Raw genomic sequence first — 13,873 nt, forward strand, 5'->3', positions numbered from 1 at the left:
ACATCGCAGCCTACATAGCAGCCCACATCGCAGCCTACATAGCAGCCCACATCGCAGCCTACATAGCAGCCCACATCGCAGCCTACATAGCAGCCCACATCGCAGCCTACATAGCAGCCCACATCGCAGCCTACATAGCAGCCCACATCGCAGCCTACATAGCAGCCCACATCGCAGCCTACATAGCAGCCCACATCGCAGCCTACATAGCAGCCCACATCGCAGCCTACATAGCAGCCCACATCGCAGCCTACATAGCAGCCCACATCGCAGCCCACATAGCAGCCCACATCGCAGCCTACATAGCAGCCCACATCGCAGCCTACATAGCAGCCCACATCGCAGCCTACATAGCAGCCCACATCGCAGCCCACATAGCAGCCCAACGTTCTTCCACGCAAGATCCGCTGTCGAGACAACTAACTCCAGCACAACCAACGAAGACCAGCACTCAACGCACTTCGTCAAACAACGTTCTTCACGCAAGACCCGCTGCCGAGACAACTAACTCCAGCACAACCAACGAAGACCAGCACTCAACGCACTTCGTCAACCAACGTTCTTCACGCAAGACCCGCTGCCGAGACAACTAACTCCAGCACAACCAGCAAAACAGTCACGCGAATGACTCCACGCAGAACACAGCAGCCTGCACAACAGCACCATCCAAGCCATCACAAACCTTCACTACCAACGCAGCTCGCCCAAAATAAGCAACCTGGTAGAGAACAAGACTTGGACCGGCATGCAACACAAGACCCGCTGTTGAGACAACTTTCTCCAGCACAACCGGACAAACAACGACGCCATCGAGTCAATAGACTCCAACACATCAAGATTCCCACAAAATCACACACATCGTTAACACTCACCGGAGAGCCATGTAGGAATCTCGTCGTCGTCATCGTCATCGAAACCTTCGAGAATATTCCGCAACAACAAACTACATTCCCGAAACCCAGACGACATGCACCTGCAGTCATTATATTAAACTCAGGCGGAACGCCCCTACCAGTCGAGTGGAACCAAAACGGTCGAAACACGCCGCCACCATTAAAATACATCGAGCGGAAAGGCGCCAAGCATTCCAGAAAATTCGACGCCTCGACGAAAACAAAATTCCTCTCGTACGCGTCAATAACCACTTCCATCAAGCATTCCAGAAAATTCGACGCCTCGACGAAAACAAAATTCCTTTCGTACGCATCAATAAACTAAATGCTCGTACAACCACTTCCACCAAGCATTCCAGAAAATTCGACGCCTCGACGAAAACAAAATTCCTTTCGTACGCGTCAATAACCACTTCCACCAAGCATTCCAAAAACACTATAAAAGGAGGTACAACCCAAACAACGCCAGTCGACCCACAGCAGCAAGAGTCGACCCAGAGCAGCAAGAGTCGACACACAGCAGCAGACCAGTCAACATCCAGCTCCTGACCAGCCACCACTTCACTACGCGGACTTGGAAGAACAACGAGCCAGCGACGCTCTACCATATCCAGCGACTTGCCGAACATAGCTGAACGCCGAGCCAGCGACACTCTACCATATCCAGCGACTTGCCGAACATAGCTGAATGCCGAGCCAGCGACACTCTACCATATCCAGAGACCGCTGAACGACAAACTTTTGCCAACAATTAATCATACTTGTGTATACGTGTTACTACCAAATAAATACCATATTGAACATAGCTGTATTTAATATCGAACACAGACGAACCTGTCTATAATACATGGCGGACTGGTGGTGAAGAAGACCTTCACAACAAGACTAGATCCCCATATCCTTAAAATTAAAAATATTGGACAATTATTGATTTATTTTCATCGTGAATAAGTTTTAAAAGAAAAATATGTATGTACATTTAAGTATTATCAAAAAAAAGCTTTAATTCGAATGTTTTGCTTTTAGAAAAGAAAACTGAATTTTATTCTTTAAACTATTTTTAATAAACGCTCAAAACATATTTTTATACGTTCAACCTACCTTCCCAAAATTAAGGTACTAGGTACTAGGTAAGGTAAACTAGGTACGCACGTGCTAAGATCTTCCTTAAGATACGTCCACAAATACATATTGAATAAGTACCCATAAATTACTTATATACAATATTAGATTATAGTTTTTTCGAAATTTGTATATTTTAAGAAATAAATGAAATGTACGGGTAACATGGAACCAAACTCGTTTAATAATAAATGTGTTTATTAAAGGTATATGTATATATATATATATATATATATATATATATATATATATATATATATATATATATATATATATATATATATATATATATATATATTTATATATGTATATATGTATGTATGTATGTATGTATGTACATATATTATCAATTTCATAAGGTACAATTGTAGTATACACACCTTTGTCCGTTCCATAATATGCGAAATAAAAATAAGTTTAAAAAATGTTTATTCAAAATAACAAAATATATAATAACTACAAGTTAAGCTGATAAATCTAAAATGTACTTAAAAAAATTTTATGTTACATTAATTAATATTAAATATATGTATGTATATGTGTATATAAATATAGATAAAATTTATTGCCTTCATTTGTGTTAAAATAATTATTCAGATATGTTAGACAATTGAAAGTATAAAAATAATGAGAATTTTTAAACAAAGTTGAAATTAATATTAGTTGTATTAATTGATTTTTCAAGTGGTTATTGGGGGATTATTTGTTCTATTAGATACACTTTCACCGGAATTCACAGTTCCGTTCATAAGCATCGGTGGAGAAGGGTTTTGAAGATCTGTTGTAGTTTCGGTGGGTGTTGAAGTAGGTAATTCTTGACTTTTACTTCTTAATTCAAATACTCGTGTTATGGCCTCACGGAAACATAAAAAGTTATAATCGATAACACCTGAAATAATAAAAAAAATAGGCAGTTTTATACGTATTTTTATAAAAACGACATACAGAAAAACCTTGTTTATCCAGACTAAGCAAGGATGTTTCAGATAGTGAAACATTTGGATAATTGTGAGAGAAGAAATTGTGGCTTTTTCTGGCACCACATGACACAATATACTTTGCGTCTTCTTCATTTCGTGATGTTTTCGAAACGTCAGGAGTTCTTATCCAGTGGTCCATAGATTCAGGATAAACTCATTAGTAAAAGGCGGCGAGACGCAGATGCTTTTGCAAATAACGATAAACCGTTTTACTATTGTTCAAAGCAAGAGAGCAAAAAAGCATGGTTTTTCTAAGGAATTAATAATAGCAAACCATTTTTTAAGCGAAAAGAAACCATCAACCGCTGAAGACTACGCATTAGTCTTAGAACAAAAAACTTGCAAATGTTGCAATCTGAGAGAAGTCTATCCTTGTCTTGTAAATTGTGTTATAAAATTAGATATACATACATATAATAAAAGAAAAATGATTACCTTGTTTATCAAAATTATCTTCTCGTAATATACAAACTAAAGCAAGAAATTTATTTACTTCACGTAAATAAAGTATTGTACCATTGTTAAGTTTGATTAAACTGAAACTTTGACTATTGAAAGCAGCTGTTTCAGCATCATCGATTAATCTAAAAACAAAAAAAAATAAGCACTGTAATGTTATAGTTATTAATTTTTGTGTACATATATATATATATATATATATATATATATATATATATATATATATATATATATATATATATATATATATATATCAGTGGCATGCCGTGAAAATCTTTGTTTTCATAGCTATTCATGCATGTGTGTACGAGCAGGATACCAGGGAACTTGGTATGACGTTAACTAGTCCCCCTGCATCGTGCTCGCACACACGTAATTAAAGCTGCGCGACAAAAACGGAGATTTGCACAAAACGCCACTCATACATACATATGTATATATGTATGTACAATAAACTGCATACCCGTAGATACAAGAGACATCGATAACAACATCAATCATATCACAACACAACTCATAGCTCTGCATGTCAACAGGAGTACTATCTGTTGCTATGTATATTTTTGATACCACATCAAACAGGAATGCTTTTTCTATTGCTGAATTCTGAAAACATAGGTAACTGTAAAAAAAAATGTGTGACATAATCATGTTGATATTCTGTTATAGTGTAAATACAGATACAGATTCATACAGATATTATTAAATTTAAAAGGTTTTCTAGTGCTGGCAATTGGGGGATTAATTTTTGAACAACTTTTGAAAACGCTTCAAATATTGAATGATCGTAGATGGATGTCAAATGAAAACTCAGATGTATCTGGTCAGCTTCAGAATCGTTAAGATCATCAGTAGCTTTTTGATGAATATCGCGTTGTGATTCCATTTTATAATCATCACTTAAGCCATCTACCTATAAATTGAAACACAAATAAAAGAACCTTGTAAATAGGAATATACAAATAGAATTATAATTTCATGTTTAAATAGCATAACGAGACGTACTTTATGAATAAAAACTTCAAATTTGATTGATTGATTTACTTTGTACGCTTTAGTAACAGTCATGTTCAATTTTCCTAACGCTTCCATGTAATCATCCTGTAAACATTAAAAGATAATAGATTCACAATACATATTTATTCATTGAAATAGGTTTCATATTTTCCCATGAACATAAATATTGGAAACAAAATATTTATTTTATAAATCATCATGAAAATACATACCTGAGCATCTATAACAAAAACTAATGCTCCACATCCTCCAAATATAACGTCTGAATCGAACGCCGGATCGAAAAAGTCAATTTGTCCAGGAAAATCCCATATTTGAAACTGGACATAGCTACTATTGTTAATATCATCTTTAACTATTTTATTTGTAGAATCAAGGAAAAGAGTTTCATTGGGAGACATTTTGTGAAATACGACTTTCTGTATCGAAGACTTTCCAGATCTGTTAAAATATACATATACGTAATTAAAATATACTGTATCCGATAGTGCAATCTAAATCGTATTTTTAAAATATTTATAGAAATACCTTCTGAGGCCCATCAAGAGAATCCGTGGTTTTTGTTCAGACTGCATGGAAGTAGATTGTGAATCCCCATCCTGGTCGAATGCACCATATCCAAAATCTTTAGGAAATGAGCCGACGTCAAAACCAACGTTAGGTTCGTCCTGATAACTCTGTCGTGACGCAACAATATATTCAATACAGATCAAATGATAAGGTACAATACATAGCAAAATACAGGGGAGAGTGAGATTAGATGTGCGCAACTCACCATTTTGATGATTAGATGACCTGCTTATTGGAACACTCAAATTAGTGAGGGAAAATCCAATAAGGAGGGAGGTTAATAACCTAATGGATCGGTGATGAAGTCTCTTTAATAAAGGAGGCCAAACGAAAGCGAGCTGTCGGTCTATCACTAGTCACTAGTCACTACCCACTACAATCAAGGCAATAGTCACTAACACAGTGCTCACCGTCGTCACCCAACTGACAGCCACTGCTGCCAACCTACTTTGCAGATTATTCGATACTATGGTTACTGAATTCAATGAATATATTGAATACATAAATTGGGGAAAATGATGTATTCATTCAATGACTACATTTTCACCAAATTATGTAATAATTTAGCACTTTTATTGTATAAATATTGTAATGTGGAGATCGGACGATCAGTGCTCGTCAACTAGTGGGTGAACACCTCTCATCGTCTAATCAGTGTTTAATGCCATTTAGTAACTATCTTTGATGCAAGAAGAATTGTACGCTTACTTTTTGCATCATACTCAAATGATTTTACAAATGCAATTAATAATCAGTCGGTGATTTGAGTCCAATTTAACATATTTCAATTATAAGGGAAACCAGTGGCGTCACAATGCAAGTGCGGAGGGCATCGGGTGTCACCATCCGGGGGGGGGGGGGTGGGGGACGAGTTGACACCATATTAAAAATAAATATATGTAACTATGTAATACTACAAATTGAAAATTAATTTATGCGCAGTCGAAATGACTCGTCCGCCCGAGGATATGTTTGTGTACCTGAATTTCGTAGAAATATCTCTAATACTGCAAAAATATATTATCCACAATTTAAATTAATTAGTTGCAAGAGCGACTTCTATCGCTCTAAATTTTAATAAGCCGGGATTAAATGTAAAAGAAAAAAATTCAATTGCATGTTTTCATATTTCAAAAACGTTCAATGGCATTTTGCAAACTCTCCCGATGTTTCACGCAAAAAATACTCCCATATTGGCGTTCTTATTTTGAGAGTTTGGCTACATTCTTTAAATTTTCGGTTCGAATCCATAGATTTCTAAGATTAAATAAAACACAAGAAATAAATTTTTGATTCCGGCGTGATAGATTGTACCGTCTAGTAATTATTCATCGAAACAATCCACCTAAAATAAAAATTGCAATTACATACATACATTGACTTTATTAAAAAAATTCGGATGTGACCAACCCACGACTTTATCTATGTATTTGAGGAATATAAGAAGGATAAAAAACAAAATTCGATTATCAAACATATGTACATACATACACGTTCACACATACCGGCTATGAGCATTTTCGATACAAATTGAACACAAATGTAGGGAAACTTACACAAGACAAAAGTTATACTTTTAATTTCTGAGAAAAACATAAAAAACCTTGAATCTCTAGAGTAAAAGTACTAATGTCGGTTTAGGAAAAAGTATTTAAAAAATATTGGGGTATAATATTAATAATTTCTATTACAAATACCTATAAGGGGAGGTACCGTTTCCATTCAACTTGAAATTTTGAAAAAATACGTCGTATTGATAAGAATTTTTGTAACCGATACTAAGTTTCAGTACGATTGGACGAACGGTGTTCAAAAAATCCCCAAAATACACAGTTTTCTAGATCATGAAAACGTGATCCGTGATCGATTCTGAGTTCGAATCAGACAAAATATGCATCAAATATCATTGCGGTTGAGCACAATATCTGCGACAAAATACAGGCCGTTCATACCATTTCGTGGAAACGGCAAGCCGGCGTCGAAACGGGTTAGAGCAAACAAATGGACTATGGCTGTCATTGCTCATCCCACCATTGTTCATTATATAAGTTGTTTTATGTTTTTTCCATATTATTTTTGTAAAAATAATATTTTTAAAGAAATTTCTGCCAGCACCGTAATCCCGGTATTCAGACTAGTTTCAGCACCGGGATTCACGGTACCAGAAAACACCGGGATCCCGGGATTGGAAGCCTTAATATGTATGTACATATATTTATTGTAAACAGATATATTAAGCTATATCTCGTAGTATGGCCATATTACAAAAATCTTGTAATTTTGAAATTTAAAATATTGGACTATTTTGAAATCGTTTGTTTTTTGTTTATTGACGAATACTATATGCACCCACCCCTGCACGCAGCTGAGTTTAACTTTGTAAATATTTCAAATTATTCTAATTATATATAATTATTTTGAAAATTTTGGTATAATTAATATTGTGTCTATGTAAAAATTGCAATAAAATTTTATTTGTTTATAGTTGCTCATTGCAATTTTCCCGTTATTGAAAAATAAAAACATTTTTAATTTGTATAAGGTATTATTTTCGCAATTTTTCCTTTGTAAATTTATGATTTTGGGTTGGGGGGGAGGGGGTGACTTAGCACACCAAGTCACGCCCCCCCCCCAACCAGCCCTAGCGTTGGGGGGGGGGGCATAGTTAAATATGTTTGTGGTAATTCCATTTTTTTTTAAATACCTTAAATAAAACCTGATTTATGACCATGCAAATATTTTATGCAAACTTTGGGAAATCAGTTGTTGGTAATTTATTTTCATACTCATATTTTCGTATGCAATAAAAAGGGCAAGTTTTCTCTTACTTCTCGTGTTAGCTCAAAACAATTTGTGTAGAACTTTTAAGAGGCTGTGCTCGAAAACATTGAAATATCAAAACATTAGTTTTGAGTTTCAATGTCTTCAATCATTTTCTTTTTAATCACCACACAAATATATAATCTGATTGATCAATAATTTTCATTTAAGCTGAAAAATTACTAAGTTACAATTATCTAAATTTTACAAACGTTTCCAAGTAAATTTTTCTATTTTACGGTTTTTTGTAATATGGAAGAAAAACTAGTTTATGCTAGGAATTTCAGTAATGTGACTTATTTCATATATATTTCATGATATGTAGTTTGCATTGTCTATTAGGTAAATATGAATCTGTTATGCACATCAACAGTTTATAATTTAAGAAACACCAAATTTCATATTATTTATACTGTAGAAAGTAGATTTACAATTAACAAAAAATAAAGTTAAAAAGAAAAAAGTTTTCATATATTTTGTAATATTTTTCTATTTCTTATGCATACAACTTAACGAATGACTAGAAAATATACAAGTATCACACTTAAAATTATATTATTAAATTAAATTAGATGAAAATGTTTCATAGTAGATACGATTTTTTTACTTTATTGCTTTATTTACTTTATGCTAAATACGTATATAAATGCTAGGAATTCTCGACTAGCCTGCATTGAACTTGAAATATACAACTATGCGGGTCATGCTTTATTATAATCAATAGTTTGGTAACTAATATGTATGTATGTTTATGTAAATGTGTATAATAAATTCATAGCATTTATTAAATTAAGATGTTTCAATATCGTGAAGCTGTCTTCTTCTCGGTGCAGAAGTTTTGTTCTTCTGTAAAAGGAAATAAACATAAGCAAACGGTTTTATTACCGGGGTCAAGAAATGTAAGAAACTTAAAACGAATGGAACGGTGACAGGTGTGACTGGATAATAAAGGGGTGAAGATCTATATTTGTCTATATTATTGAGTTCGTCTTTGTCGTTGGACCAAAAGTTGGAAAATGTCGCTAGGCAGAAACGTGGAGCACTAAACACCAAGAAAAGAGCGCACAAAAACAGAGCTAATTTTAGCGTACGATCTGAATCACTTTTTCCCTTTGTCGAACATAGTTTGTACGTGATCATAGCGGATGATGTGGACAAGATGATGAACGGTATGAGCAGCTGAAATACTGATAGTAGAATTCTCATACTCATCAAATGGTGACCGCTTATAAATGTACAGGCGGAGATTCCAGATCTCGAATCAATCACAGTGGATAGAGGAAATTCAGGAATGCTTAAAGAAGCTGAAAGTATCCAGACGAAGAGTACAGGTAGTATAACTGGTACTGAAGGTCTTCCAGTTTTGTCGTTGCCGAAAGTTTGTGTCGGTGTTGAAGCTTCACTTCTACCGACCAAACTATGTTGAGACGATCTCATTTCAGTGACTTCTTCGAGAAGTTGAGCTTCTGAATCTTTGCTGGTGGAGCGTTTTGTCAGGTTTGCAGAGGCGAGTGCATGTAAGTTCATCGCCATCAAAAAGTATACGCACGAAGTTCCAACGAAGACTTCGCATCCCAAATAAGCGAGACACAGTCCTCTTCCAAAGGTCCAATTGCCTATGTGGTGTGACCACATTTCGGGGATAGACACCAATATCAGGGTTAGCAAGTCTGATATCGCTATATGAAGCACCAGTGTGAAGACGCCTGAAATTATTTAATTGATTTTAATAAAAAAACCTTGTAAAAATGTGAGTCATCCGGTACCGCACGCTTAACACCCACCGTATTTTCACTTTTATACCTATTTTGTGTTTTTGCAGGAGATATCCAATGCAAATGAGGAGGTTCAACAGCACACCGGATCCATTAGCGACGATCAGGTAAACCATCAGCACCCACGTGGGTACTATAGGGTATTCTGGTCTGAGAACTACATCCATCCCTAGTCCAAACACGTCCATTAAATCACGGTGGTTACTGCTATTAAAGTTCCGGAATTCGTCGAAAGACACATCGTCTGTTATGGTTCTGGTGGCGTTGACCTGCCGAGTCATCGTCGAGTAGTTGCACGGCGACCAGCTCGTTGTGATGAAAGCGAAGAACTGACGTTGAGAGGGCGGCCCTCTCCACTTGTCTAGAAGTCCTCTTTCCCTCTTCAGACCTGGTACATCTGTCTCACAGGCCAGAGATCGCATCTGCAGCATACACAAATGGTGTCCTTTTTTTACTCGCACGCTATGTGAATATGAAGAGGAACAAAAACTACAAGAAACACGAGTAAAAACTCAATGAAATATACACAGGCCCTGATCCAGCATTTTCGTCGTCTGGGTGAAAATTAGTTTTACCGCCTTTTATCTAATATATAATTTCAAAAGAGACTTTGGATGTAAGGTTTGGGTGGTAAAATTATTTATTTTTCGTTTCAACTAAATCTAATAAAAAATCAATGAATGTTTACTATTAGATTAGCCATGTTTGAGCGGTTTGTATTACAAATGCCGAGTGAAGCCGGGTAAAACCACTAGTTATATTATTATTTTAAATCATGATTTGGCATGGAAGTTTAAAAATTAAAAAGCTTATTTAAAAAAAATTAAACGTATACCTACTTTTATATTTATATAAAACAATACAACTTAAATTTTCTTAAGTCATTATACAGACGAAGTTTTAAATAATATATTTTTTTGATAAATTACAATTTCTAAAATTACTTTACCTAGTCTGTTTCTGTGTCCGCGAAATTCTCAACCTAATTTGCCTAGTACGATCCTAATTAAAATTTGACGTCGGTATCTTTCTTTTGAATCAATTTGAAGATCTATTGTTTATCAATTCCATTATTTATTGATGATCGCCTTAGTCGAAATTATATTACCAAAGGGTTGTCCAATTTCTTAATTACCTAAAGTGTATTGAAAATGTACGACACGTTCTTGTCTTACAATTTTAGTTTTATAAATTTGAATATTTTTTTGCAACAATTTTTTCGCCCCCTAAATTTGCCGCTTTAGGTAAATGCCCGGCTTGCCTCCTCTGGATCTGGGCCTGGCACAAAACTATTTACCGGTGACAATACTGTGATTTATCAAAAGAACATATTTATAATTTAAGTTTGGCCATACATATGTACATACGTTTCTGCTTTTTTTATTAATAAGATTCAAGACGGATGTAAAGCATAATTGTCGCCGGAAAGACACGTGGTAGCCTATAAGAATCACATGAATGGATTTGCTTCTTTGTGAAATTAATTAAATGAAACTAAAATGAGTTTATTGTAGATAAGTTAATTCTAGACAAACAATTTAACGAGAATAGAAAAGTAAAATAACACAGTCCGCTTACTCTGAGGAAAAACATGAGTTGCGGCGCATTTTTTTTTTTTAGAAAAATCAAATTAGATGTTTTTTGATTCAATCAAAAGTGTATATTTAATAATTTCGACATTAATATAATTTTTTATCAAAACTTTTCATTTTAGTATAATCTTTATGCAGTAGGTATGTCACATTTCAAAAAAAATAAAATAATGATAGCATTTTAAGGTCTATCTAAGGCAGCGGTTTCCAAACTTTATGCTACTACGCCTCCCTAAAAAAATTTTTTTTTCTGCGCCTCCCTACCTTTTATTTTTTAATAAATATAATAATATAGACACGTTTTAAATAATAAACCTTTATTTAAAAAAAATACTGCACACTACAATAGACAATAATAAAAAGGTTTTGCTATAACATAAATTTATACGAACACGTATATTTATTTTTATATTAAATTACTAATTAAGCTACATCTAACACATCAAAATTTAATGCGAAGGATGTTGTTGTTTATTGGCACAGAGTTAACCTGGCTCGATATTTGGTTTTCATTGCAGCTAGTGTCGAAAAGCCCGTTTCGCATAAATAAGACGTTACAAATGATAGAAGCACTTGCATTGCTTTGCAATACAAAGATTCATAATCTCCACTAAGATTCATCCAAAATTTAATTATGGTTTTATTTTGAAACTTTTGTTTTAGTGAGCTATCGCATGATAATTCTATCAATTTTTCTTTTTCGGTGGTTGTCAGCTCGAATTCGTCTTCTTCATTGTAGTTAAATGGATTCTGTATCCACAAAAACTTTGAGAAATCAAAGTGTTTGAAATAATTGGAAAAATGCAGCACTAAACCATCCAAGTGGTCAATAAAAAGATTTTTACTTGCTTCAATATTGGCTGTGGCCCAGAAATCTTTGGAAATTGAAAACATATCCAACTTATTCTTTTGTAAATTTGATTTCCATAACTTCAACTTTTTAATGAAAGCTTTTACTTGTCTTTTTGAACAATTGGGTATATTTGTGATCCCTGCATTGATTTATTTAAGCCGCTCAATTATCCAAAAATTTCAACCAAATAGGTAAGATTAACAATATAATTATCGTTCGTCCACAAGTGTGCCTCTTCATATTGGTTTTCTTCGAGAAAGGTTGCTAATTAAATGTGTAAATAAAAATGAAAGAAAAATAAAAATTTTTACTGTTAAGCTACGATATGAAGTTTTATTTATTTGTAGATATTATGGTATGAAAATTATTTTTTTATTAAAAAGTTTTGGCGCCTCCCCTGGCAATAGTCCGCGCCTCCCCAGGGAGGCGCGCCTCCCAGTTTGGAAACCGCTGATCTAAGGGCAAGAATATTCAGTGAAATATATAATTTAATTTAAGTTGAAAAATATAATGATATTATATTATATGTATGTAATTACATGTATTAAATAACGTCATAGAGTAGTTGTTGTTGTTGAGGCACTATAGTGTTTTACTATTTTGTTTGATGTTCAAGATTCCAAAACAAAAAAAATATTTTGGCTATAAGAAAAACTCTAGCACGGATGCTCCTCAAAACTGGCAATTAATCAAATGTTTTTCGTTTGCCGACTTCATAAGTAAGAGTCAAAGAAGATTGCTTCTTAATTGAAAAATTCAGTGAAGCACGAGCCGTTAAGTGGTGTATAGAGTGAGGCAATATGAGACATAACAAAGTCTGTTAGATTTTATATATAAATACATATATGTACACATACATATGTACATGAATTTGCGATTACATACTGGTATCTTTCTTCGTGCACGAGTGTTTATGTGTCAGTATAAGCCCATATGAAAAGTTCTTGGTGAAAAAAAAATCGGTTGGTAAAAGGTAGAATATTTAAAAAATGGTAAGTCATTGCCTTCAACGCCATATATGTATATATAAAATATGGCGACATGTTTTTTGTTTATTGTATTTTCGTTTGCTTCCATACGGGTAGGTACATAATATTACGACGCAGCAAACAAGAACTTGTTCATCGTAAAAAATGCAATATCCATATTTAATTGGCGTAGATAAAGCAGTATGCCAAAGTATAGAGTGCGTATTTATGTATGTATGTGAGTATCTGCTATTTTCGAGATCTAAAGATGTGAAAGTGAAATAAATAGGTGAAAGGAAACCTAGACAACCAATGGAACTTGATAAAATACTGCACAAAAACGATGTGCGCCATCAGAGACATGCAAGATGGCTCATTTGTTCAGGGGCAAACTGGACAAATGAGCTGGAAACTGGGAAATAAAATTTTGCAGTTAACATTATCGCATACAGCTGAAATGTTAATTAAGACAGAAATAAAAAAAATAATGATTTTTAAATTTTCCCTTGCAATTTACCACGAAATCCTCGGCTTCCACTTGGACTCGGATATAAATAAATATACTGACGCCATCCAGACAAACACCGTTATATATGTACATATATACTAAAAAATGTTTCGCATGTTTTAAAATGTGATAAGGATTCGTTTGAATTTACCGTCATTGCTGTCATACGAAGAATGTTCTTTATGGAAGAATAACGGACATCAGATACACGCAGGAAATAATGTTTGGAACTGATTCCAAAAACGGTGTGTTTGTATTTGGCATATTGCATGTGTAGAAAATATGTTTGATTGTATTAATAATTGTATAATAATCA

General features: G+C 34.2%; 2 protein-coding genes across 2 annotated transcripts; both read right to left on the bottom strand.

The window, feature by feature from the left end:
* Positions 1 to 2,428: 2,428 nt before the first annotated feature.
* On the bottom strand, positions 2,429 to 5,466 carry RagC-D (Ras-related GTP binding C/D). The gene is made up of 8 exons (XM_077440131.1): positions 5,247 to 5,466; positions 5,000 to 5,148; positions 4,684 to 4,912; positions 4,460 to 4,555; positions 4,149 to 4,367; positions 3,918 to 4,060; positions 3,431 to 3,579; positions 2,429 to 2,904 (listed from the first exon to the last, which is right to left on the bottom strand). The coding sequence occupies exons 1-8, from the start codon at positions 5,247 to 5,249 to the stop codon at positions 2,696 to 2,698; spliced, it is 1,197 nt and encodes a 398-aa protein (XP_077296257.1). The 5' UTR covers positions 5,250 to 5,466; the 3' UTR covers positions 2,429 to 2,695.
* Positions 5,467 to 8,359: 2,893 nt separating this feature from the next.
* Positions 8,360 to 9,961, bottom strand: LOC143918581 (uncharacterized). Its single transcript, XM_077440524.1, has 2 exons — positions 9,665 to 9,961; positions 8,360 to 9,567 (listed from the first exon to the last, which is right to left on the bottom strand). Exons 1-2 carry the CDS (start codon positions 9,915 to 9,917, stop codon positions 8,651 to 8,653), a joined length of 1,170 nt encoding a protein of 389 aa, XP_077296650.1. The 5' UTR covers positions 9,918 to 9,961; the 3' UTR covers positions 8,360 to 8,650.
* Between the last annotated feature and the right edge of the window lie 3,912 nt (positions 9,962 to 13,873).

This window comes from Arctopsyche grandis, chromosome 1 (assembly GCF_051622035.1).
Source record: "Arctopsyche grandis isolate Sample6627 chromosome 1, ASM5162203v2, whole genome shotgun sequence".
Taxonomy (NCBI): Eukaryota; Metazoa; Arthropoda; class Insecta; order Trichoptera; family Hydropsychidae; genus Arctopsyche; species Arctopsyche grandis.